This window comes from Ovis canadensis, chromosome 8, assembly GCF_042477335.2.
Source record: "Ovis canadensis isolate MfBH-ARS-UI-01 breed Bighorn chromosome 8, ARS-UI_OviCan_v2, whole genome shotgun sequence".
NCBI lineage: Eukaryota > Metazoa > Chordata > Mammalia > Artiodactyla > Bovidae > Ovis > Ovis canadensis.
This window is the reverse complement of record NC_091252.1, coordinates 79,906,305-79,934,161: the sequence shown is the minus strand read 5'-3', so window position 1 is coordinate 79,934,161 and position 27,857 is coordinate 79,906,305. Positions and strand designations below refer to the sequence as shown.

Here is a 27,857-nt window from a genome sequence, read left to right as displayed (position 1 = left end):
ATAAAGGAGTTCTCAAAGAAAGATATCTGATTATTTTCAAAGTATTTATCTTTTACCACAGATCAATAATACTAAAAAAAAAATTCATAGGCAAAACAGCATAGAGAACTCTTTAGACAAATGGACTTGGTGGTCACCAGATGTAATTATCATCTATAACTGAAACCATGTAAGCACAGAATATTTGCCAGTGCCTTGATGTTCTAAGAAAAGAATAGAATAGAAAGGAGCGCTCTCAAGTACTGCCTTTAAAACTAGATATACAGGAAAGGGAGGAAATAAACATTTTAGGATAGGTTACCAAGGTTGGAAGAGGAAAGCAAGACAAAAATTAGAGGCATGAATAAGAACGTAAACAACTAATGCATCCAAGTGCTGGGCCAAACCAAATAAGAGAGACAACCTCCCAGCAAATGAAATCTAGCAAGCACAGAAAAGAAAATAATAAAATACAAATGTGATAGAGAAGAACTTTCTAACATAAGAGAACACTGTCCTGTGCTCAATTAAAAAAATATCTAGGAAAAAAACTACTTGCTAAAATTTTTATAATCACAAAAATGGCATGAATATTGGCAATCAACATAATCCACAACGTCCTTGAAATTCTGACACATTAGCCAGATGCATATATGCAAATAGGATAAGTGAAAAAAGAAGAAACAAAATCATATACACAACTGATGTGTCATAAGAAAGACTAAGAAAACAAATGTTATACCCATATACCGAGGTGTACACACACACACACAAATAAACACAGTGCAGAAGGTGCAGAAGAAACTTAACATACATCAATTCTACAAACGAAAAAAAAGCACAAAACTGCCAAGCGATAGTCTTAGAGAGAAAGATGTAGACAAATCTTCAAAACCTTACTGAAGACACAGAAAGGATCCAAATGAATGAAAGAATACATTTCAAATTGACCGTTTTTTCTAAAATTGATTAAAATGACTAAAATTTTACTGGAAGAATAAATATAGAAAAAGAGTATGAATTTTAATGTTAGAATAATTAGAGGAAACTTACTGTGATGGATTTAAAAACTTTATAATGCTTTGAAAATGAAAATGTTATGGTATTAGATTAAAATTGATGGTGCGATAAGGTGGAATTAGCAAAATTAAATAAACATAAAGTAGAAATGCCTTTAAGTGTATGATAAAGGAAGTATCACCAATGATACTTTCTTGGTGGCTCACATGGTAAAGCGTCTGCCTACAATGCAGGAGACCCAGGTTCGATCCCTGGGTTGGGAAGATCCTCTGGAGAAGGAAATGGCATCCCACTCCAGTACTCTTGCCTGGAAAATCCCATGGACGGAGGAGCGTGGTAGGCTACAGTCCATGGGGTCACAAAGAGTCAGACACGACTGAGCGACTTCACTTCACTTCACCAATGATAATGGAGAGCTGGATTATTCAGCAAAATGTATAGAGCAAATTGGCTGCTCATTTAAGAAAAATAAAGCAAAATACAACAGACTGGTGTTTCTTAACTCAGGCTCCACAAAAAATGTCAGCTGGGAAGTGTTCAAGACGTAGATATGTGTGGCCTCTACTCTTGCTACTAAAGAGCTGGTGGTGTATACAGACATAGAGAATGGACTTCTGTTTGCCATGGGGGAAGAGAGATGGTGGAGGGACACATTAAGAATTTGGGATTAGCAGATGCAAACTACTACACACAGAATGGATAATCAACAAGGTCCTACTTTATAAGGAACCATAATGATAATGGCAAAGAATTTTTAAAAAGAGTTGGTATATAGAAACACCAAACCTGTTTTGTGAAAAATAGCATGCGTGTTTTGATAGTTCAGTTCAGTTTAGTCGCTCAGTCGTGTCCAACTCTTTGCAACCCCATGACTGTGGCAGCTCAGGCTTCCCTGTCCATCACCAAATTCGGGAGCATGCTCAAACTCATGTCCATCGAGTCAGTGATGCCATCCAACCATCTCATCTTCTGTTGTCCCCTTCTCCTCCTCCCTTCAATCTTTCCCAGCATCAGGGTCTTTTCCAAGGAGTCAGTTCTTTGCACCAGGGGGCCAAAGTATTAGAGCTTCAGTTTCAGCATCAGTCCTTCCAATGAATATTCAGTGTTGATTTCCTTTAGGATGGACTGGTTGCATCTCCTTGCAGTCCAAGGGACTCGCAAGAGTCTTTCTTCTCCAACACCGCAGTTCAAGAGTATCAATTCTTCAGCACTCAGCCTTCTTTATATTCCAACTCTCACATCCATACATGACTACTGGAAAACCATAGCTTTGACTAGACGGACATCTGTTGGCAAAGTAATGTCTCTGCTTTTTGATATGCTGTGTAGGTTGGTCATAACTTTTCTTCCAAGGAGGAAGAGTCTTTCAATTTCATAGTGGCAATCACCATCTGCAGTGAATTTTGGAGCCCAAGAAAATAACCTCTCTCACTGTTTCCATTGTTTCCCCGTCTATTCGCCATGACCAGATGCCATGATCTTAGCTTTCTAAATGTTAGGTTTAAGCCAACATTTTCACTCTCCTCTTTCACTTTCATCAAGAGGCTCTTTAGCTCTTCTTTGCTATCTGCCATATGAGTGGTATCATCTGTGTTTCTGAGGTTATTGATATTTCTCCCGGCAATCTTGATTCCACCATCTACTTCATCCAGTCTGGCATTTCGTATGATGTACTCTGCATATAAGTTAAATAAGAAGGGTGACAATATACAGCCTGACACACTCTGTTCCTGCTTTGGAATCAGTCTGCTGTTCCATGTTCAGTTCTAATGTTGTTTCTTAACTTGCATAGGAGGTCAGGTAAGGTGATCAGGTAAGGAGACCAGTAAGGCAATCTGGTATTCCTATCTTTTTAAGAATTTTCCAGTTTGTTGTGATCCACACAGTCAAAGGCTTTGGCATAGTCAATAAAGCAGAAGTAGATATTTTTTTGGAACTCTCTTGCTTTTTTGATGATCCAATGGATTTTGGCAATTTGATCTCTGGTTCCTCTGCCTTTTTTAAATCTAGCTTGAACATCTGGAAATTCTCCATTCATGCCCTGTTAAAGCCTGGCTTGGAGAATTTTCAGCATTACTTTGCTAGCATGTGAGATGACTACAGTTGTGTGGTAGTTTGAGCATTCTTTGACATTGCCTTTATTTGGGATTGGAATGAAAACTGACCTTTTCCAGTCCTGTGGCCATTGCTATGTTTTGCAAATTTGCTGGCATATTGAGTGCAGTGCTTTCCCAGCATCATCTTTTAAGATTTGAAATAGCTCTCAACTGGAATCTCATCACCTCCACTAGCTTTGTTCATAGTCATGCTTCCTAAGGCCTACTTGACTTCACATTCCAGGATGTCTGGCTCTAGGTGAGTGATCACACCATCATGGTTATCTGGGTCATAAAGATCTTTTTTGTATAGTTCTGTGTATTCTTGCCACCTTTTCTTAATATCTCTGCTTCTGTTAGGTCTATGCGGTTTCTCTCCTTTATTGTACCCATCTTTGCATGAAATGTTCCCTTGGTATCTTTAATTTTCTTGAAGAGATCTCTAGTCTTTCCCATTCTGTTGTTTTCCTCTATTTCTTTGCATTGATCACTGAGGAAGGCTTTCTTACCTCACCTTGCTATTCTTTGACACTTTGCATTCAGATGGGTATATCTTTTCTTTTCTCCTTTGCCTTTCACTGCTCTTCTTTTCTCAGCTAGTTGTAAGGCCTCCTCAGACAACCCTTTTGCCTTTTTGCATTTCTTTTTCTTAGGGATGGTCATGATCACTGCCTCCCGTACAGTATCATGAACCTCTGCCCATAGTTCTTCAGGGATTCTGTCTATCAGATCTAATCCCTTGAATCTGTTTACTACTTCCACTATTTAATAGTAAGGAATTTGATTTAGGTCATACCTGAATGGTCTAGTGATTTTCCCTACTTTCTTCAATTTAAGGCTGAATTTGGCAATAAGGAGCTCATGATCTGAGCCACAGTCAGCTCCCAGTCTTATTTTTACTGACTGAATAAAGCTTCTCCTTCTTTGGCTGCAAAGAATATAATCAATCTGATTTTGGTATTAACCATCTGGTGATGTCCATGTATAGAGTCTTCTCTTGTGTTGTTGGAAGAGGATGTTTGTTATGACCAGTGCATTCTCTTGGCAAAACTCTGTAAGCCTGCTTCGTTTTGTACTCCAAGGCCAAACTTGCCTATTACTCCAGGTATCTCTTGACTTTCCACTTTTGCATTCCAGTTGCATATAATGAAAAGGACATCTTTTTGTGTGCTAGTTTAAGAAGTTCTTGTAGGTCTTCATAGAACTGTTCAACTTCAGCTTCTTCAGTATTACTGGCTGGGGCATAGATTTGGATTATTGTGATATTGAACAGTTTGCCTTGGAAACAAACAGAAATCATTCTGTTGTTGTTTGAGATTGCACCCAAGAACTGCATTTCAGACTCTTGTTGACTATGAGGGCTACTCCATTTCTTCTAAGCGATTCTTGCTCACAGCGGTAGATATAATGGTCATCTCAGTTACATTTGCCCATTCCAGTCCATTTTAGTTCACTGATTCCTAAAATGTCAGTGTTCACTCGTGCCATCTCCTGTTTGACCACTTCCAGTTTGCCTTGATTCATGGACCTAACATTCCCGGATCCTATGCAATATTGCTCTTTACAGCTCTCCACAAGATGGTGGAGCAGAAGGATGTGCACTCATCTTCTTCTGTGAGAACTCCAAAATTACAACTCACTGCTGAACAATCATCAACAGGAGAATGTTGGATCCTACTGAAAAAAGACACCTCACAACCAAGGGTAAAGGAGACGCCCCAGCAAGACAGTAGGAGGGGCAAAATCACGTTTAGAATCAAACCCCATACCCACCAGAGACGCTTGAAGGGCTCAAACAAAACTTGTGTGCACCAGGGACCCCACAGAGACTGAGCCAGACCTGCCTCTGCATGTTTGAGTGTCTCCTGTGGAGGTACGGGTCAGCAGTGGCCTGCTGCAGAGGTTGGGACTCTGGGTGCAGCAGACCTGGGTGTGGCATAAGCCCTCTTGGAGAAGGTCACCATTAATCCCACCAGAGAGCCGCCAGAACTTACATAGGACTGAGGAAACAGACTCTTGGAGGGCACAAACAAAATCTTGTACACACCAGGACCCAGGAAAAAAGGGCAGTGACCTCATAAGAAACTGACCTATACTTTCCCATGAGTGTCCAGGAGTCTGCGGTGGAGGCATAGGTCAGTGGTGGCCTGCTGCAGGGTGGGAGCACTGAGTGTGGCAGTGCGTGCACTGGACCTTTTGAAGGAGGTCGCCATTATCTTCATTACCTCCACCATAGTTTGGTCTCAGGTCCAACAACAGGGAGGGATCACAGCCCTTACCATCAACAGCAAACTGGATTAAAGATTTACTAAGCATGGCCCTGCCCATCAGAACAAGACCCAGTTTCCCCCACAGTCAGTCTCTCCGATCAGGAAGCTTCCATAGGCCTCTTATCCTTATCCCTCAGAGGGCAGACAAAATGAAAACCCCAATCACAGAAAACTAATCAAACTGATCACATGGACCACAGCCTTGTCTAACTCAGTGCAACTATGAGACATGCCACGGAGGGCAAGGCAAGATGACAGATCATGGTGGAGAGTTCTGATAAAAGGTGGCGAACTGGAGAAGGGAATGGCAGACCAATTCTTGCCTTCAGAACCCCATGAACAGTATGAAAAGGCAAAAAGGTATGACACTGAAAGATGAACTCCCCAGGTCAGCAGGTGCCCAATATGCTACTGGAGAAGAGTACAGAAATAACTCCAGAAAGAGATGGAGCCAAAGCAGAAACAATGCCCGGTTGTGGATGTGACTGGTGATGGAAGTTTTGATAGGGATTATATTGAATCTGTAGTTTGCTATGGTTAGTACGTACACTTTAACAGTATTAACTCTTCCAATCCATGAGCACAATACGTCTTTCCATTTATTTGTTGTCTTCAGTTTCTTTTATTAGTATCATACAGTTTCCACAGTAAAAGTCTTTCACCTCCTTGGTTTAATTTATACTTGGGTCTCCTATTCACTTTGATGCATTTGTAAATAGGATTTTTTTTCTTAAAGTTCTCTTCCTGAGAGTTTGTTATTAGTGTATATAAATGCAACAGATTTCTGGATATTAACTTTGTATCCTGCAACGTTACTAAATTTATTAGCTCTAGTAGTTTTAGATGGAGTTTTTAGAATTTTCCATATATAGTATCAGTCTCTTCAGTAAGCAGTGTTGAGGAAACTAGACAGCTACATGTTAAAAAAAAAAAAAGGAATCTAGACCATTTTCTCACACTATATTCAAAAGTAAACTCCAAATGGATTAAAGACTTAAGTGTAAGACCTGAAGCCATAAAGCTCCTAGAAGAAAATATAAGCAATATGCTTTTTGACATAGGTCTTAGCAGTATTTGGGGGGATGTGTCTCCTCAGACAAGGACCACAAAAGCAAAACCATACAAATGGGACTACATCAAACTAAAAAGCTTTTGCACAGCAAAGGAAACTATCAACAAAATGAAAGGGCAATCTGCCACCTAAGAAGTTACTTGCAAATGACGTCTGACAAGGGGTTAATACTCAAAATACGTAAAAAACTCACACAACTCAATATCAAAAAATCAACAATCCAATTAAAAAACGGGCAGAGGCTGAGGAGACATTTCTCCATAGAACATATATGAAAGGCCAACAGGTTCACAAAAACATGCCCAATGTGTCATTAGGGAAATGCAAATTAAAACCACAATGAAATATCACCTCACACCTGTTAGAAAGACCGTCATCAAAAAGGCAAGAAATAGCAAATGCTAGTTTGGATGTGGAGAAAAGAGAATCCTTGTCCACTAGTGGTAGGAATGTAAATTTGTACAACCACTAAGGAAAACAGTAAAGAGGATCCTCAAAAAATTAAAAATATAACTACTCTATAATCCAGCAATTTCACATCTGAGAATACATCCAAAGAAAATGAAAACTAACTTGAAAAGATATCTGCACCTTCATGTTCATAATAGCTTTACTTACAATAGCCAAGATATAGAAGCAACTTAAATATCCATCAACACATGAATGGATAAAGAAGGTATGTGTGTGTGTGTGTGTGTGTGTGTATATACAAATATGTATATGTATATGATATATATATATATATATATATATGCACTTAGCTGTAGAAAGAATGAAACCTTGTCATTAGCAACAACATGGATAAACCAAAAGGGTATATGCTAAGTGAAATAGGTCAGAGAGAAAGACAAATACTGTATGTCTTTACTTATATGTAAAATATAAAAACAAAAGAAACAAATATAACAAAACAGAAGAAGACTCACAGATACAGAGAAAAAACTAGCTATCACCAGAGGAGAAAATGGTAAGTGGAATGGGCGACACAGATAAGGAAGGATTAAGGGAAATGAACTACTAGTATAAAATAAACATGTTACAGAGATTTAACGCACAGCACAGAAGATCAGTCCTGGGTGTTCAATGGAAGGAATGATGCTAAAGCTGAAACTCCAGTACTTTGGCCACCTCATGCAAAGAGTTGACTCACCGGAAAAGACCCTGATGCTGCGAGGGATTGGGGGCAGGAGGAGAAGGTAACAACAGAAGATAAGATGGCTGGATGGTATCACCAGTTCGATGGACATGAGTTTGGGTAAACTCTGGGAGTTGGTGATGGACAAGGAGGCCTGGCGTGCTGCAATTCATGGGGTTGTAAAGAGTCGGACATGACTGAGCAACTGAACTGAACTGAACAGGGAATATAGTCTATAATATTGAAATAATTTGTATCTTACATAATATGTAAAAATATTGAATCACCATGTTGTTCACCTGAAACATAATATTGTAACTCAACTATGCTTCAATAAAAATAAAGTACATATGAATTTACAGGTCTTTTAAACAATTAAATATTAATCTAATTTGCACATACCCTTTACGATCATTGTACATTCTATTAATTCTGTCCCATTTTGCATTCAACTGAGTAAGTGCATCCCGAATCTGAATAGCTTCAGGTCCGGAAGCTTCAAGGATAACATCCGGTTGTTTTTCATGAATGACTGCAATCTGCTCTCCGAGTTTGTCCAGTTGATCTTTGATATTCTACAAAGATATTTTCATAAATTAACAAAAGCCAGCAAAGAGATATAAGAATGGAATCACAAGAGACCAAAAATTTATATTGAACAAGTTACTTAAAAATAATGAGATATAATTGCTGCTCATCAAAACTGGCAACTTTTTTAAAAAATAATATCCAGTACAGGCCAAAGCAAGTATGCTTTGAAGTATGCTACATAATTTCCTAACAGCAGGGAAAAACATCCTGTGAAGTTCAAAGTGGCAATTGTACAGGACATAAAAAGCTTTAATAATATTCTGCAAAGGTAATGAAGTGTTTTAAAGCTAGAAATTACATATACTTTCAAACATCTAATAATGCTAATTTAAATGACAAAACTTGAGTTACCAGATAAACCTATCAACTCTATCAGCGTTTATTATGACATGATACAAAAATGCAATCAAAGTATATGAGTCTTGAGGATATCAAATAGTTTTTGCAAATTACCTGAAAACTTTCAGACCCCTAATTAACTTACAATCAACATGATATTCCATTTCCAACCACTAGACAATCAAATCATTCGTTCTAGGTGGTAAGATAAATGCTGACATTTTACATCAAATGACAATCAAGTTTCCAATATAGGAATAAAATTTGTGCATGTGTTTGACTTTAAAATACCTCTGATGTTGCCAAAAACACTGTGTGCATTTAAAAATCCATGCCAACTATTAATAAATTAAAATGTTTGACAGCATTTCATTGGCAATATAGGAAAAGTTTGTTTTTCATACATATTACTAATTCCTTGGCCCAAATGTAAAAGACTAAAGACCATTTAAGTAGGTACAGTGACAAATTCCTTGCTTTATTTCTATATTAACTACAGGTATTCAAATGTACTGCCTGGATATTTACCTTCAGAGAATCTTCCTGAAAGGAGAATTCTTCATAGACAACAGAGCTTAGCTCTGGAGTATTAAGTGATAATTCAACATCATCCATGGAAAGTAAAACTTTGTTAATTTCAACCAGATAATCTGCGGGAAGGGGTGGTGATCTAATTCCAGAAGCGAGCTGACTTGTTCTCTGTTGAATAGGGACTACCTGTATAGACATCAATAACAGCAATACACATCTCTTAGAATATCCCCACAATGAACAGCAGTAAAGAAAAAACTTTTTAAAAAATCAACATTATTTTGTGGAGAAATTCAATACCATAAGCAGAAATTTTAAAACTTGCTTTAATTTTTTAAAAGTTCCCCTGCACTGCCAATCTCTCTGTAGCCTGCTGTTAAAAGGCTTAAATAAGCTGTTAATGCTTGAAAGGATTTTCTTTAAGATTTACACCACTAAACTCATTTAGAAAATAGGAAAGCATAATGACTCCTTTCCAAAGTTATTGAAGAAATGAGAATATGCTGCAAATCATGAAATTCTGTATGAAATAAAATTTTAATACCATTGTTATTATTATTAATAATAATACCATTATTATTACACTCTATTTTTTTTTGAATTTCACAATTAGATTAAACAATTCTGGGCCTTGCTGGTGAAAAAGTAAATAAGGGTGAAACATGTATTTGTAACATAAATTGCAAATGCAATGGGAGGTTTAATTAAAATAATATCCAGGCAATTCAGTATATAATCTTAATCTTTGAGAACAATAAAACACAGTATGAATGCCCTACATAAGACGACAGGTCCTATGATGCTAAATTCACACAGGTTCTAACTTAGGTGCACAATTATTTATCTTAGTGTAGTATTTTCTGTAATTTTCTAATCAGAGCTTTCTAAACAGTAAAGTGCTCTCTGGGATAGGCCATTAGTCCCTGGGTTCAAGTCCTTTACTCTTTGACAGCTACCATTTAATAATTGCTGTCTACTGCTTGCCAATGGTCAAAGAGCATCTAACTCATGAATTAGGGTAGTTTCCTTGACACTTTCATCAGATTTCTATATTGAACTTCTGAAAAATGGTCCTCCTCTGAAAACTCAAAGATGACACTGAAGAGGCTTTCGTGGTGGCTCAGTGGTAAAGAATCCGCCTGCCAATGCAGGAGACACAAGTTTGATCCCTAGTCCAGGAAAATCCCACATGCTATGGAGCTGCTAAACCCGAGTGCCACAACTGCTGAACCTGTGCTCTAAAGCCTGAAGTTGCAGCTACTGAGCCCACGTGCTGAAACTATTGAAGCTTGTGCGCTATAGAGCCAGTGCTCGGCAACAAGAGCAACCACTGCAATGAGAAACCCACACAACATAACTAGAGAAAAAGGATGTGCAGCAAAAGAGACCCAGTACTACCCAAAATAAATAAATAAACAATATTTTTAAAAAGATGACAGTGAAAACGGTCATAACTGAAAACGGTTACAATTCCTAAATAAGACCTAAAACCAAGATTAAAAACAGTGACTGATTAGGATGGTGTTGACTCTTGCAGTCTACATTTCTGTGTCTCCTACAATTTGATAAACTGACTTTCACCAACTGATAGGCAGTCCTGGGTAGCCAACTGAGAAGCAAGTCCACTGATTTCCTAACTGTATCCACAGGTTTGTTTCTACCTGACACTAATATTAATTTTATTAGACTAATGCCACACATTCAAATTTCAGTCAGAAAACATGTCTAGGTATTTACTTGTATGTCTAAGAAGGCAAATTATGCATTTTAATATAAAAGGCTGAAAAAAAATGTGTACACTCAGGAACCAATTTTAATAAAAAGATGTGAAATATTTCTTAACAATATCTTTTTTCAGATTTTAATTTTAAACAGGCCAATGTTTTGGCACATCATAAAAGGAAACTCAGTTGTTCCTCTTCTTAACTTTAAGGAAAAAGTAAAAAGGCACAAAGAAAGTACTTAACAGGTTGAGTAATCACAGCAAAAGAGTAAAAAAACAGGGACCTGTTCCCCTACTTGGCTTTCGCATCTATCAACCAGTATCTTGCTCAGAGAGCCTCTGTTTTTTCAAGACCCAAAATTACTCCAGGCCTCCAGCTATATTTGATCTGTGCTTGTAGGACATTCAACTTTATAGTCTTTTCCTTATTAGCAACACTAAACATCATACGCCAGATTGTCTTTTTCAATCTGCAATGTTGGATGACTGGTGAGAGTGACTTGTATGCCTTAACAACCACTACAAGGCGAGGAATTCTGTGCTGTTTCTTCAGTTATACAACAGACTGTGATTCTGCAAGGTCACATGTATCTGATTCAAGGTGAACTGGGCAGGTCAATCGGTATTATAAATAGAAAGTTCAAAGGGTTTTTCTTTAAAAAAAAATTGTTCATTAAACACTGTATTCTTCTATTAATGCAAACATGCAGGCTCAGTCACTTCGGTCGTGTCCCACTCTCTGTGATCTCCTGGACTACAGCCCACCAGGCTCTTCTGTCCATGGGATACTCCAGGCAAGAATACTGGAATGGCTTGCCATGGCCCCTCCAGTGGATCTTACCAACCCAAGGATCAAAACCAAGTCTCTTGCATCTCCTGCATCACAGGTAGACTTTTTACCCACTGAGTCACCTGGAAGGCCTTTCTATTAACACTATACACATAATCTAGGATTTCCTGAGTGAGCCTCTGTACCCTTGCAGAAGCAGCAAGGCCATCCAAGATTCAAATATAAGCTTACTATATTCCCCAAATAGGTGTTATCCCAAGAGAGTGATCAATCAAAACACCCGAGGAGAAAAATAACATCCTCAAGATCTAACCTAGACTTTACTTCTCAATATTTTTATTTTTAAAGAATTCAGCTAGAACACAAAAATACACATATATACAAGGTAGCACTAAAATTAGACAATACTACATGATGCACCTCATGTCATCCTGCAACCTAAATTCCAGATACATTAAAATATTTATTTTAAATGACACCTTACAAACATGTCCCATGGGCAGAGGAGCCTGGCGGGCTATTGGCCATGGGGCCCAAGAGTCGAACATACCTTAGGAACTAAACCATTACCACTATTACAAACATTTTCTAAGTTTTGTTTTTATCAACCATAGGGAAAACCTGGGGCTTCCCTAGTGGTTCAGACAATAAAGAATCTGCCTGCAATGCAAGAGATCTGAGTTTGATTCCTGGGTCCAAAAGATCCCCTGGAGAAGAGAATGGCAACCTATTCCAGTATTCTTGCCTGGAGAATTCCATGGACAGAGGAGCTTGGCAAGCTACAGCCCGTGGGGTTGCAAAGAGACGGACATGACTGAGAACTAACACTAACACACATAGGGAGAACTTGGAACTAAACAGAGTTGAACATTCATCAACTCTCTGGAGGATAAGGACAGTTTTTTTAAAAAAACTCAAAAAGGAAAAACCTAGTCACGTGTGGCTAAACAAAAATTTTAAATGGCTGTACATTAAAAGTAGAACAATCGAAAGATAAAAATCAATAAGATGATACTTTTAAAGCAAATATGACAAGGTTAACAGGTTTAGTTTACAAAGATCTAGCATATAATTTAAAATAGCAATACCCTATTAATTTAAGCACACGAGAAAAGGACATTCAATATATATTTCAAATAAGAAAATGAGTCCTTTTTTGAGTTTACATTCATAATTTTTTAAAAGCCACCTATATCACTTTGTAAGAGAAACCACGTGAAAGGCAGAAGATGAAAAGGGAAATGCTAGGAGCCCCTCTGTGCTCTATGGAAGTCTCTGGAAGCCTCTGACCTGAGGGGTTACTTATATTTTAAATACGGACGGAAGAGAAGGAGGCACTGAGGATGAGTGTGATCTTGACTGAAAGCTTAATGTCCCTTCCCTGACAAAAACTAAGGACGCTGACTATGCTGTGTCAATGTAGATTTATCGGTTGTAACACACACAGCTCTCTCGGGCGGAATGTGGATAAAGGAAGAGTCTGTTTATGTGTTGGGGGTGAAGGGACAGGGTGTATGCAGAAACTCTTTGCTGTGAACCCAAAGCTGCTCTAAAAAATGATGTCTATTTTTTTTTTTAATCAAACAAGAAATTTAATATTCCTTCGCAATAGGCTCTGGTTCCCCACTGCCTGTCACCTCCTTCCATTTTCTCTCTTCACCAATCTCCACCCAATTCTCCGCTCACTCCTTTTCCCATTTCCAACCTGATTTCATAAGGAGGTTGAAGTGAAAAGTGAAGAGAAAGTGTGAGTAGCTCAGTCATGTCCGCCTCTGCGACCCCATGGACTGTAGCCTGCCAGGCTCCTCGCTCCAGGGGATTCTTCAGGCCAGAATACTGGAGTGGGTAGCCATTCCCTTCTCCAGGGGATCTTCCCAACTCAGAGATCAAACTCAGATCTCACTGCAGGCAGATTCTTTACCATCTGAGTCACCAGGGAAGCCCAATAATGAGGTTAATCCAAATGAAAACTCACTGAAGAGGAAGCGAAAGGATTTTTTCAGCTAAAATCCTTCCCATGCTCCAGCTTTCTGTAGGTGCACACACCACCCAGTCCTTTCTAGGCCCTTTCCCCACCTCCTCTCATCCACATAAACTTTTTCAAATCATTTAACCGAGGGTAAAATATTGCCCATAGCATGCAGTGGCTCACTGCTCACCCGAAAAAAGAGAAAAGAAAGAAAAGGAAAGAAAACAAGTCCTGTAAACTGGTGGTCCTCAATGCTGACTGTACCTTAGACTCATCTATAAAGTTTTCTTTTTCAAGTCTCCACGCCTAGGCACAACCTGAAAGAATTTGATTTAACTGGTTTGAGGCTTGATTTTATTTAAGCTACTCAAGGGATTCTAATGTTCACAGTTAACAGTTTTAAAAACTATAGATTTGAAGAAGAATATAGGTCACTGTAAGAGGGAAAAAATGCTTTAATATTTTTAAATCATTTTATTTATAATAACTAATGTTAGTGAAGTCAAAATGAAGCCACCCTGTAACAGTATACATTAGGGCTTTCAAAAACCAAACGTATTTATGCATTAAAAGTCTAAAAATTATCTGTATTTTGGATCATTAATGATTTCTGATTTGGGACCCAAAGATGAAGTACCAGAGATTAAAGATAACTTTAAAACCAACAATTAAACAAACAACTATAATATAATCTAAAAGATGTTAGAAATAAAAATGGAAACAAGTCTTAAGAGACAACATGTTTTTAAGATAAAATAAGAAGATAAAACTCACACCAGGGAACAACAATAAAATGATGCGTTTGAACTGTGGTGTTGGAGAAGACTCTTGAGAGTCCCTTGGACTGCAAGGAGACCCAACCAGTCCATTCTGAAGATCAGCCCTGGGATTTCTTTGGAAGGAATGATGCTAAAGCTGAAACCCCAGTACTTTGGCCACCTCATGCAAAGAGTTGACTCATTGGAAAAGACTCTGATGCTGGGAGAGATTGGGGGCAGGAGGAGAAGGGGACGACAGAGGACGAGATGGCTGGATGGCATCACAGACTCGATGGACCTGAGTCTGAGTGAACTCCGGGAGATGGTGATGGACAGGGAGGCCTGGTGTACTGCGATTCATGGGATCGCAAACAGTCGGACACGACTGAGCGACTGAACTGAACTGAACTGAACTGAACTGAACTGAACTGAAGGCACCAGTTGAGAAAGGTAGAAAAAAACAGTATAGCTATACTATATGGGGAATGACAGTGAATCACAGAGGTGGCAGAGGTCAAACCAAAGCCTCTATATATCATTACGGTGACAAATCTTATACCTAAAGCTTTTTCTGCATCTCACAATATTCCTGAACAAGTTCTTTGGAATAGGAATCGTATGATCAGCCATGACTTGGGGGATGAGGAATAATCCTGAGAAAAATACAGAAGGTGGGCTAGAGCTATGGAAAGCTTGGGGAATAGCTAACAGGTAAAAATCACAGGAGTCTGAATTATGGAAGGGATACAGGACTTAGGAAGTTTCTTTCCCAGGTTCTTAAAACAAGTAACTGGTAGAACTGGATTCAACTGCCGGTTCAGGCCCATATCTTATTTCATTTGGACCTACTGGTTTTAATCCTTCCTCAAAGGGGTGTGAGGCACAAAGCCTATGAGGAACAGGAAATGATTGAGATGATTTTGAGGTTACTACCTTGAGAATGGGTAATTTTGAAAAGTAATTAACTAGGTTGTTTCCATGTCCTGGCTATTATAAACAGTGCTGCGATGAACATTGGGGTACATGTGTCTCTTTCAACAACCTAGATGTCCATCAGCAGATGAATGGATAAGAAAGCTGTGGTACATATACACAATGGAGTATTACTCAGCCATTAAAAAGAATTCATTTGAATCAGTTCTGATGAGATGGATGAAACTGGAGCCGATTATACAGAGTGAAGTAAGCCAGAAAGAAAAACACCAATACAGTATACTAACACATATATATGGAATTTAGGAAGATGGCAGTGACGACCCTGTATGCAAGACAGGGAAAGAGACACAGATGTGTATAACGGACTTTTGGACTCAGAGGGAGAGGGAGAGGGTGGGATGATTTGGGAGAATGACATTCTAACATGTATACTATCATGTGAATTGAATCGCCAGTCTATGTCTGACACAGGATGCAGCATGCTTGGGGCTGGTGCATGGGGATGACCCAGAAAGATGTTATGGGGAGGGAGGTGGGAGGGGGGTTCATGTTTGGGAATGCATGTAAGAATTAAAGATTTTAAAATTTAAAAAATAAAAAAAAAAAAAGTAATTAACTAAGATAGGGAATAAAGCAGGAAATGGGTTGTGGGGGGAGTGAGAGGGCTAGTTCAACTTGGAACCTGTTACGAGGCAGCAGTATAAACAGATGGAGACATCCAACCGACAGCAAGCCAAGAAACCTGCATCTTCTCGTAGATTCCAACATCATCAACGGAAACTGGTTCTAGGATTACCTAACAGACCTCTAAGGAACACCAGCATATTTACAAAGCAGCTGCAAAGATGGCCATTGAAAAGGGAGCTGGTGGTGAATCTTTTTCTAGGATATAAATCATATTTTATCAAAGTCACAAATTTAGTTATTTGTAAGCTAGAATCTTTTTTTAATGTGGTCAAGACCTCCACACATAAAATACAGAACTGAAGGAGAAAGTCACACCGCAAAGGTTTAAAACATTATCAGAAACCCAAAAGGGATGTCCTATAATAAAGTGTTATGTATCTATTTTCTTAGTGTTGCCTCACCCAAAAATATAAACCTATCTAGCAATACACACTAGAAAGAAGGAAATACCATGGCAATTGGTTTGTTTTGAGACATCATTGATTTGATGTCTCATTGATTTGAGAAATCATTTCTCAAATGATTTGAGAAATCATTTGATTTGCAACACCAAACATCTGAATGGCAAGAGCTGAAAAAGTTATTTAAGTGGAAAAGAATCTCCCCCAGGACAATACCTTAGTTTTGTTGTATCTTGTGTGCAAAAGTAGTAACTGCAAACGGATCTTTTCTTTCTTAGTATCTTCCATAGGTTGATGCAACATTTGTTCTCCTCTCTGTAGAACTTCCTCAATCTGGGCTCTCTCCTCATCCATCTGAATGTTTGAAAGATATAAATTACTCAAAAGGAAAAAGCACAAGGTCAATTACTATCAGTTCCAAGCAGAACCAACCTACAAAGTATAATATAGTCAACATATGTTTATCTGAATGATACACAACAAATGTTTGTGTTTTTCTTAAAATATTTTATATATGAAGTTAAAATAGTTCATAAAGACTGCTAGTTTAGAAGTTAAATAGCACTAAAATAACACTATCATCAGAAAATATGTCTATTTTTTTCAAATATTCTGTAAATCACATGACAAATCTTACATTGACACTTTGTAGAAAATCACATTTAAATCTGTTCTATCATGTTTGGCAGATATCTGGGTAAACATCATTAGTGTGAAGATGTAATTAACAGAGAAGAAAAGTGACAACACCATGGTTTTTAAAATCTCCTTCAACCAACCTTTTCATCTTCATCACTGGATTCCAAGTGTTTTTCCATAACTTTTAACATATTATCTATGTCATTTTCTAACTTTTCCAAGTCAGAGAAAGGCACACCAACTTCAAACGCTTCAGTAGTGACCAGACACGGATATGATAACGGATCCTGGCCGATTAGCAACTGTGGAGGGAAAAGCGCTCTTGAAAAGACGGTCTTAACTTGACCTTTCACCTTTAATCGGTGTCAAGAAAGAACTAGCATTTATTTGAATTGACTTTAGTTTATTCATTCACACAGCAATAATTTTACCAACTTGGGCGTCTCTGATTGCCACGTTCTCCAAACTCCAGCCACAGACGTGAAGTAGTGTGCAAATGACCCTACTGCCTGGAGTGTGTGAGGGGCATTGTAGGACCACTAACAAACACATCGGGAAACAGTGCCAGGATGCAGAGCCACCCCTGCCTTGGCCACAGAGAGGAAGAAAGGCCACCTCCTAATACAGGAACACCCCAAAGAATGACTCCCAATTAATGTTCTCCAGTAAAGGCCCCTTGGACTGTGATACCCAAACTTCACAAAAGTATACCTTTTTCAATGCAGTACTTTCAGACAATATCTATATAGAAATAGTTCATATGGACATGCCTAAAATCAATGTGTGTGCATGCTCAGTCACTTCAGTCAAGCTTCACTCTTCATGACCCCATGGACTGCAGCCCACCAGGCTCCTCGGTCCATGGGATTCTCCAGGCCAGAATACTGCAGTGGGTTGCCATGCCCTGTCTCCAGAAGATCTTCCCAACCCAGAGATCGAACCCATGTCACCTCAATCTCCTGCAATGCAGGTAGATTCTTTACCAGTGAGCCACTGGAGAAGTCTAAAATCATGTAACAACTTTAATAAAATGAAATGCAGGAAAACTGGCAGTGTTGACTGAACATGGGGAAGCTAGCAACCTCTCTGGAAAAATCTATTTAACAGCATTTATATGAACAATTTTCACAACAATTCCAAGGAATTCTATGAAGTGATCCTAAGGGCATATTAAGACACAAGCAAAAAGACATGCATAAGAGAATTTTAACAAGACAATATTTAAAAAAGCACAATAAAAGTGGAAAACTGACTTAAAAACCACAACAGATCATATAGTTTAATACCTGTTAAAAACCTTGTCAAAGGAGAATACACAAAACAATATAAAAATGTTGATACTTTAATATCACATACATATAAGAATATAAATACATGCCAAAATGTTAACAAATTATTTACAGGAAAAATAATCATTTTCTTTGTACTTTCTTTCAATCCTCCTCTTATGTCTCCTATATTACTCTTTTACATTTGTAGAAAAATCTCCTATAGAGCTACTGAAAAGACTAAATAAGTAAGCTTAGGTCACAAGGTAAGGAAGGCAAGAGTTAAAGCAAGATTTTTGTTTGTTTTCTTTAAGTTGCAAATAATCTAAATATATTCTTAGGCTATGAAAGATAGTTTGGCCTATTATATCAGATATTTGGGGATTCCCTGGTGGCTCAGTGGGAAGAATCTGCCTGCAAATGCAGGAGACCCAGGTTTGATTCCTGGGGCAGGATGATCCCCTATAGAAGGAAATGGTAACTCATTCTGGTATCCTTGCCTGGGAAATCCCATGGACAGAGACGCCTGGTGGGCTGTAGTCCATGGGGTTGCAAAGAGTTAGACAGGACTTAGCGACCAAATGACAACAACATCAGATATTTCAAAACAAAGCAAAGTTAGAGAATATTTACTTCCTACAAAAAAAGAGGACCCTCCTCTTAGATAATTTGAATACTTGAAACCTTTTCTCAAATGGGTTATTTTCTTTAACACTAATTTCTTAGATTCTCTCCTTCGTTTGGACAATCATAAGAACAAATGCTCAATCAAAGAAAAGTGATAAAACCATTTTCGTTTAATTTTTTTGTTGTATATACCATATAACTGAGGCTTCCCAGGTGGCGCTAGCAGTAAAGAACCTGCTTGCCAATACAGGTAGATATAACAGACGTGGGTTCAATCCCTGGGTGGGGAAGATCCCCTGGTGAAAGGCATGGCAACCCACTCCAGTATTCTTGCCTGGAGAATCCCATAGACAGAGGAACTTGGCAGGTTACATTCCATAGGGTCGCAAAGAGTCGGACACGACTGAAGCAACTTAGCACGAGCACCATGTAACTATCTACCATTCAGCTACATATCTACAAGAAAATAGTTTTATATAAAAACATAATTACTTACTTTGGCACTTCTGATGTGTTGAGAGACTTTTTCAAAATTTCTGTTCAATTCAGCTAATTTTGGTTCTACAAGCTCCCGGCTTGAGCCTCCACGTGCACTCATCAAAACAACAGCTTGATCTCGGACGTTTTGTACTTGGAGATTGACATCATCCATCTCAGAGAGTAAACGCTAATTGTAAGAAAGCACGAAATAATCACATGGGAAAAATCAAAACCAAACATGGGTGCAGTGCTAACTGGGAAGTAAAGGGAGCTTAAACAAATGTCTGAGACTTCTAGTAAGAGACTTCTGTACCATCAATTTGAATAAGAGCTGTTCATATATTTAACGAGAGAGAGAGACAGAGACTCATTCATGCTATACAGGAAGCATTTTAAACTACTCCCAGTTTATATAAAACTTTACTTTATAATTGAATAGTCTATAAGATTTATTGTGTCATTTCCTCAACCATCTTATTCTAAGAATTGCAAAGTTTCTTGAGGCTGATAAAAGATTAAGTAGCAAGGAACAGACTTTAACTTCTTTTCCCCCTAGAAATCTTGTTTACCGCCATCCCCCTTTCCTTGGTGAAGGTAAACTGGTTTGGAAGGGAATTGAATATTACCATTTAGTTTTTAACTAAAATGTACAAGAACATTACGCAGTCTCCTCTGGCTAATTTCATAATGGTCATTAAATTCATTTTCAGGCCTAAGAAAGGGATGCAAATACCTGCCTCAATTCCTACTTCATTCATAAGTTTTTGAAGAGTGCTGGAATTCTCTCAGGAGTATGGGTATGAGTACTTTTTGAGTACCAGCTTATCTGTATGCATCTATAAATTCTGCAAATGTTTTCCTTGTGATTACAAGAATGAACGATACCACAAGGCACTAAGTGATCTAAGACATGGAGCCTAATCCACTGTTCTAAAGAATCTGTGCTTATTTGTTATGGTGGCTGAGAGAAATTAAGTCGTTTGAGGAAGTAGTTTTTAAATTAGTGTATGTAGATAGAAACAGGAGAACATCAGCTTAACTATGGAACTTTTAGAATGTGTTCTCTTGCATCTAAATCTAATTGTCATATTAAAAAAAAAAAGCCACTGCTTGTCTCAAATTTTGCTAGTTATGTAGAGATTCTTGAAATTCTCTTTAAGAAAAATCAAGTAGAAAGAAACAAACACTTTGCAGATAGGTCTTGGCTTTTATGAAAAATTGTCTAAAGGTATGCTAAACATATGTTAGTGATCTAATAAATGTAATAAATTTAATAAATTCACTAAAAGTGTAGTCTAGGAAATAAAGAAAATGTAGTGAAGAAAGGAAACTACCTCATTCTTTAAAGGTTTATAGATGCATAATAAAACACTCTAAAATGGTTTTGTTTCATATAAACCATCTGGTGTGAAAAAGCTCTGTAACATCTGAAGGACCTGGAACAATTGTTATTTTGCTGGCAACAGACACATTCTTTATTGTTTGCAGGTTCCTCATCAAATCTTTAATTATGCAGTATTTCCTGTCATTGATAAACAATGTGAAGGGGAAAAAAAGATTCATTCAGTGATGTCTGCAAAATGTTGCGAGAGTATATTTGTAACCCAGAATTCAACTGTTCATCCATATCTGATGTGTCAGAGAGTTCCAAAGAAGGATTGGTGGGGCCTGAGCAGTAGATAGAAAAGATTTCCCAGGGGGAATTCTTAAAAGTTAGGTCTGACCTTCAACTTTGAAACAAAATGTAAAAACACAGGAAAGAATAAGGGCTACTCTTAGAAATTTTCTGAGACTCTGGAGTTCCCAAGACAACAAGTTCTTCTTTGCTTATCACCAGTGCATAAGGGTATCAAGAAGCTGAGCAAAGTGAAGAAGTCTGCCATACGGCACATCTGAAAAAACGTACTATCTTTTCTTTCACAGCAGATTCCTCTGAAAAGCTGGGTCAGTGGGGAATATGCACCAAGAAATGAAAGCCAAATTACTCATTATGAAGTCTGTTTTGCTCCAACTTTCTGTAGTGCCACCAAATTTTGCAAGTCATGAAAAAAATAACTAAGACTGCACTTTTGCTGTTAACTAATGATGCAGCATTCAACTATGCACCATGACAAAATGAAGTATTTTCTGTTTTCCCAGCTTATTAAGTTACAATGGAAAAATTATGTTAACAGCCCCATAATGTGGCACTTTTAGATGCCAATTCTTACCTAAGAGGAATGGAACAAAAATTTAGCTAAGACAAAAACCAAAACAAACAAAACGACTCATTCTGTTTATCCCACCAACATAAAAGTTAATAAATCTGCACGAGAAACACATGTGTGCAAGTAACTTGGAATATTCATCAAGACAAAGGAGACAGCTAAACCTTCCATTCTCAGAAGTGTTACTGATCTGCTACCTTCACAATTTCTTCTCGTTTGCTTGCTGGCTTTTTTTCGATCTCATCCAATAGTGCTTCAGCTTGATAAAGCCAGGTGCTTATGTGAGCAACATTGCCATCAAATATTTCCAACTGGTTCTGATGGTTCTAGAAAGGAATTAATAAAACACTGATACAACCATATGAAATAATTAAGACAATAATCTTTGAAGACATTTAAAAGGTCTTCAAACACCTAAGTAATGCTGAATTTGAAGAACTTCTACCTTCCTGCAAAGCTCTTCCCCAGTGGATAAATATCATTCCAAAAAATGCACAGCTGTAAAAGTGAAAGTTTTAGTCACTCAGCCGTGTCCGACTTTGCAATCCCATGGACTGTAGCCTGTCAGGCTCCTCTGTCCACAGAATTCTCCAGGCAAGGATACTGGAGTGGGTAGCCATTCCCTTATCCAGGGGATCTTCCCAACCCAGGGATCAAACTTGAGTCTCCCACATTGCCAGCAGATTCTTTACTGTCTGAGCCACCAAGGAAGCACAGCTGTGGTTGGGTACTTTTTCATTTTAATTTAGACCTCAACATAATGAAAAACTGAAGATTAAAAGGCAAAAAGTTTCTTTATAAATTTCATTTTATTTTAATCCCTACTTCTCATTCATATACTACAAATAATCTTATTGGCCCTGCCTTGATCATATTAGTTAAGAACTCATTTAAGGCAGCAGCAGCATTTAAGTACTAGTAAAAAAGCATTTCAAATATGGTTGAATAGATTTTGCCTACTCAAAGCTTGAGTGCTTGAGGCAGGGCCCATGTCTTTTCACCTCAGTACCATCAGCACTTAACAAGACACTTGGCATAGATCTCAGTGATATTTCCTGAAGCATAATATAACATGTGATTGAGTTAAATTTGAAAACAGAAGCAAACACTTAAGCCAGTTAAAACAGGGCAAAATTTCTGAGGCAAAAGCAAGAAGTTAGAATTTGATCAAAAAGAGTGCAGAAGCTTTATGATGAACTTAACAACTTCTAGGAAATATATTTTATAGGATGAAAGAAGTTTAAAAATAAGCAAATTATTCATCTATAACATGTAAAAATCACTGAAAAGTAAAATGAGAATAAATGACATAAGGAAAGTTTTGACAGTGGTCTGGATTCTAATTAAGAATTGATAAACATCAGACCAAAGCAGGTAAATCAAGTGAAACAGAAAGCTATTATTTGAAAGGAGAATTTAGAAGGTACAGACTACAAAAGACAGAAGTAAGGAACATGAGAATGTGGAATAAAACTAGTCACAATAAAAATGAATATATAAAATAGTTAAAGAACATATTCTATGAGTCAAGATTTCACATTTGTTATTCAACACTTAACAACTTTGTTGCTGCTGCTACTGCTAAGTTGCTTCAGTCGTGTCTGTGCGACCCCATAGATGGCAGCCCACCAGGCTCCCCTGTCCCTGGGATTCTCCAGGCAAGAACACTGGAGTGGGTTGCCATTTCCTTCTCCAATGCATGAAAGTGAAAAGTGAAAGTGAAGTCACTCAGTCGTGTCTGACTCTTCGCAACCCCATGGACTGCAGCCTTCCAGGCTCCTCCGTCCATGGGATTTTCCAGGCAAGAGTACTGGAGTGGGGTGCCATTAGATAGGTTCTTTTAACTCCATTTTATATATAGGGAAATTAAGTAATTTACACAAGGTTATGAAGATAGTAAGTTGTAGATGAACTCTGAATATGAATCTGACAGGTCAAGACATAAGCCCACCAACTTTAATGCCCTATACATTCTGATTGATATTGAAACACATGATAATTTATTCTTCTCTGTTTCTATCCATTACCCAGTAATTCTATGAATTTGGAAAAAGTCCTATCTCAGATATATCTGAACAAATCATAATTTATGGATGAGAACTCTTTTTAAGGGAGGAGATGGTGATGCTGCTATATAGTATTCATTGCTAGTGTTAATACAAGAGAAACAGAAAACATTACGAAAGTAGAGGGTCACTATTTTCATGAAATGCTAGTTAATTGTGTAATGGTATAACCAAAGATTAACAGCATATAACACTTAACAATTATCATAATTATCATAATAATATCTAAAATTGATTGTTCTTAGTTATATAAGAGCATAATCACAAAAACTGTGTGAGGTAAAAATTATAATAATGTCCATTTTACGTATGAGAAAACTGAGGTTTAGAGAATGCTTAATTTAAGTAACTTGACCAAGATCCTCCAGTTTATAGTCAAAACTTTAACCTGGGCTATCAATATGCAGGTCAGGAAGCAACAGTTAGAACTGGACATGGAACAGACTGGTTCCAAATAGGAAAAGGAGTACGTCAAGGCTGTATATTGTAATCTTACTTATTTAACTCATATGCAGAGTACATCATGAGAAATGCTGGGCTGGAAGAAGCACAAGCTGGAATCAAGATTGCCAGGAGAAATATCAATCACCTCAGATATGCAGATGACACCACCCTTATGGCAGAAAGTGAACAGGAACTAAAAAGCCTCTTGATGAAAGTGAAAGTGGATAGTGAAAAAGTTGGCTTAAAGCTCAACATTCAGAAAACGAAGATCATGCCATCTGGTCCCATCACTTCATGGGAAATAGATGGGGAAACAGTGGAAACAGTGTCAGACTATTTTGGGGGGCTCCAAAATCACTGCAGATGGTGACTGCAGCCATGAAATTAAAAGACGCTTACTCCTTGGAAGGAAAGTTATGACCAACCTAGACAGCATATTCAAAAGCAGAGACATTACTTTGCCAACTAAGGTCCATCTAGCCAAGGCTGTGGTTTTCCCAGTGGTCATGTATGGATGTGAGAGTTGGACTGTGAAGAAGGCTGAGCGCTGAAGAAATGACGCTTTTGAACAGTGGTGTTGGAGAAGACTCTTGAGAGTCCCTTGGACTGCAAGGAGATCCAACCAGTCCATTCTAAAGGAGATCAGTCCTGAGTGTTCTTTGGAAGGAATGATGCTAAAGCTGAAACTCCAGTACTTAGGCCACCTCACGCGAAGGGTTGACTCATTGGAAAAGACTCTGCTGCTGGGAGGGATTGGGGGCAGGAGAAGCGGATGACAGAGGATGAGATGGCTGGATGGCATCACCGACTCGTGAGTCTGAGAGGAGTCCAGGAGTTTGTGATGGACAGGGAGGTCTGGTGTGCTGCAATTCATGGGGTCTCAAAGAGTCGGACAGGACTGAGCAACTGAATTGAACCGAACTGAATCCAATATTAAAACCTGTGCCCTTCTTTAACTAGTACACCTTTTTTAGAACATTAAAAACATTATATATATAGCCTGTAATAGTATGAATATTAAATACAACATTGTCATTTAAACTGTAGCCAATAAGTTACATTTAGTAAGATGTTCAAGTACATATTTTTATGTATATCACAAATGGTTTATTACTTAATAGAAATGAAGTACTTTGAACTCTTTCTAGTTATTATCTTTTCAAAGCAAAAGTTACAATGTAGTCTAAATGAAATTAATTCACAAGCAAAACATTATTGTGACAAACCGAAAACACGGTTTGGAATTCCAATCTAAGCTGTCTTCATTTTCACATATTGGCAGGAGACACGATCTCGCCATGAGGCTCTTGCTAAAACTCACCATCAGGGTGCTGCACCAATCCTCAGCCCAAGTGCGGACCCGGCTCCACCCAGCACTAAGCACACAGAGCTTCTCTTCCAAGACAGCCTCACCGCCCTCGACCAAGTTCCTCAGGGCAGCACCGCTCTCTGTGATGGCGTTCAAATCAGCTTTTCTTTTCTCCAGATCCTTCAGAATATTCTAAAAAATAAAATTCCAACACCCACTTGATCTCGCAGAATATGATAAAAGTTTACACAACCATCATTTTTAACATATTTTTCTTCCATATATATACAACTCCCTAGATTCGTCAAAAGTGCACAAGATTCCACAACTTGCTAACATGAGAGTTTTTAAGTTTCAAATAAAAATTAAATATTTAATTACACAAATACCAAAGAATGTAACAATTTTAGATGTGGAAAGGTAATTATTTCATTTATTTTTAAGTATAAATTTATTCAGTTCAGTTCAGTTCAGTTCAGTCTCTCAGTCTGGCCAACTCTTTGCGACCCTATGAATCGCAGCACGCCAGGCCTCCTTGTCCATCAGCAACTCCCGAAGTTCACTCAGACTCACGTCCATCAAGTCAGTGATACTGTCCAGCCATCCCATCCTCTGTCGTCCCCTTCTCCTCCTGCCCCCAATCCCTCCCAGCAGCAGAGTCTTTTCCAATGAATCAACTCTTCGCATGAGGTGGCCTAAGTACTGGAGTTTCAGCTTCAGCATCATTCCCTCCAAAGAAATCCCAGGGCTGATCTCCTTCAGAATGGACTGGTTGGATCTCCTTGCAGCCCAAGGGACTCTCAAGAGTCTTCTCCAACACCACAGTTCAAAAGCATCAATTCTTCAGCACTCGGCTTTCTTCACAGTCCAACTCTCACATCCATACATGACCACAGGAAAAACCATAGCCTTGACTAGACAGACCTTAGTCGGCAAAGTAATGTCTCTGCTCTTCAATATGCTATCTAAGTTGGTCATAACTTTTCTTCCAAGGAGGAAGCATCTTTTAATTTCATGGCTGCAGTCACCATCTGCAGTGATTTTGGAGCCCCCCAAAATAAAGTCTGACACTGTTTCCACTGTTTCCCCATCTATTTCCCATGAAGTGATGGGACCAGATGGCATGATCTTCGTTTTCTGAATGTTGCGCTTTAAGCCAACTTATTACACACCAATAATTATCTGCATCATAACTTCACATATGAAGAATCAATTTAATTTTCAGTAACTACAAGCAGGCAAAGCAAGACTACCCCAGAACTCAAAATTCTAAAATACTCATAGTGAATTTATCTCCTTGACTACTACAGGAAACAATTGATGTGCACTATATTTATTTGCAAGGACTACAACCTGATGCGAAGAACTGACTCGTTTGAAAAGACCCTGATGCTGGGAAAGATTGAAGGTGGGAGGAGAGGGGGACAACAGAGGATGAAATGGTTGGATGGGCAACACCGACTCGACGGACATGAGTCTGGGGAAACTCCGTGAGTTGGTGATGGACAGGGAGGCTTGGCGTGTTGCACCCCATGGGGTTGCAAAGAGTCAGACACAACTGAGCGACGGAACTGAACTGAACAGCCCTATAACTAGGTAACTTAACATATAGTCTGTTTATAAACATTACAAAAAATATTTCATCTTAAGCACATCACAGGAAAAGTAGCACGTCTAAGCTTTGGTTCTGCAATTGTCATATTATGTAAAGGTAATACTCTGGATGGTATTATAACAACTTGATTCTCACATTTGTAAGTTTGACTAGAGAATTATAAAGAGAATGTTGGGTTCCAAAATTAAAACTGCAAAGTTCTTTCAATCAAAACGTAGCATGCACATATCTACCCTACTGCTGTTGTACCTTTTTAGAATAATATTTAAATAAATCATTTCAAGGAGCTCAAGTCCACATTCATTCTTACAACATTCAATCACATTTTGAAAGATAAAAATCCCAAGTGAGTCAAGATGTAAGATTCATTTGGCCTCATTAATTACTGGTATATTTGTAAAGACATCAAAATATTTCTCTCAATTAAGTGTTCTTCTCCAGCAAGGAGGGGAAAAAAACAGAAAAACAGAATACCCAGAGCCATGCTCTCTTCAGTTATTAACTTTCTACATTCCTTCAGTGGCTATGGACTGATTGGCTACAGTAGTCTTTAAAAACTATAAGAAATAATTAATTACATGCAACTAAATTTAAACAGTACACAAACTATGTTAATAAATTTTATTGTAAAGAAAATGGCTACACCGAAAATGCTGATTTTTAAGCTATGGAATAAAAACATTACATTCTGGAATGAAGATGCTATTTAAATTCTGCAGTGGAAAATATAATTTTATAGTGGTGGAATGGAGAAGGCAATGTCAACCCACTCCAGTACTCTTGCCTGGAAAATCCCATGGATGGAGGAGCCTGGTGGGCTGCAGTCCATGGGGTCGCTAAGAGTCAGACACAACTGAGCGACTTCACTTTCACTTTTCACTTTCATGCACTGGAGAAGGAAATGG

At 38.2% G+C, this 27,857-nt stretch overlaps 1 protein-coding gene across 13 annotated transcripts in view; it reads right to left on the bottom strand.

Annotated features, from left to right (window-relative positions):
• UTRN (utrophin) overlaps positions 1-27,857 on the bottom strand; it is a 555,792-nt gene that overhangs the window by 312,576 nt on the left and 215,359 nt on the right. For all 13 annotated transcript variants that reach the window (XM_069598624.1, XM_069598629.1, XM_069598632.1 and 10 more), the window contains 7 exons: positions 25,350-25,529; positions 21,716-21,844; positions 19,328-19,498; positions 17,077-17,238; positions 16,514-16,651; positions 9,031-9,219; positions 7,975-8,147 (listed from right to left, as the gene is read on the bottom strand). In XM_069598624.1, coding sequence (XP_069454725.1) covers positions 7,975-8,147; positions 9,031-9,219; positions 16,514-16,651; positions 17,077-17,238; positions 19,328-19,498; positions 21,716-21,844; positions 25,350-25,529 — 1,142 coding nt within the window. The remainder of the gene's footprint in view (positions 1-7,974; positions 8,148-9,030; positions 9,220-16,513; positions 16,652-17,076; positions 17,239-19,327; positions 19,499-21,715; positions 21,845-25,349; positions 25,530-27,857) is intronic.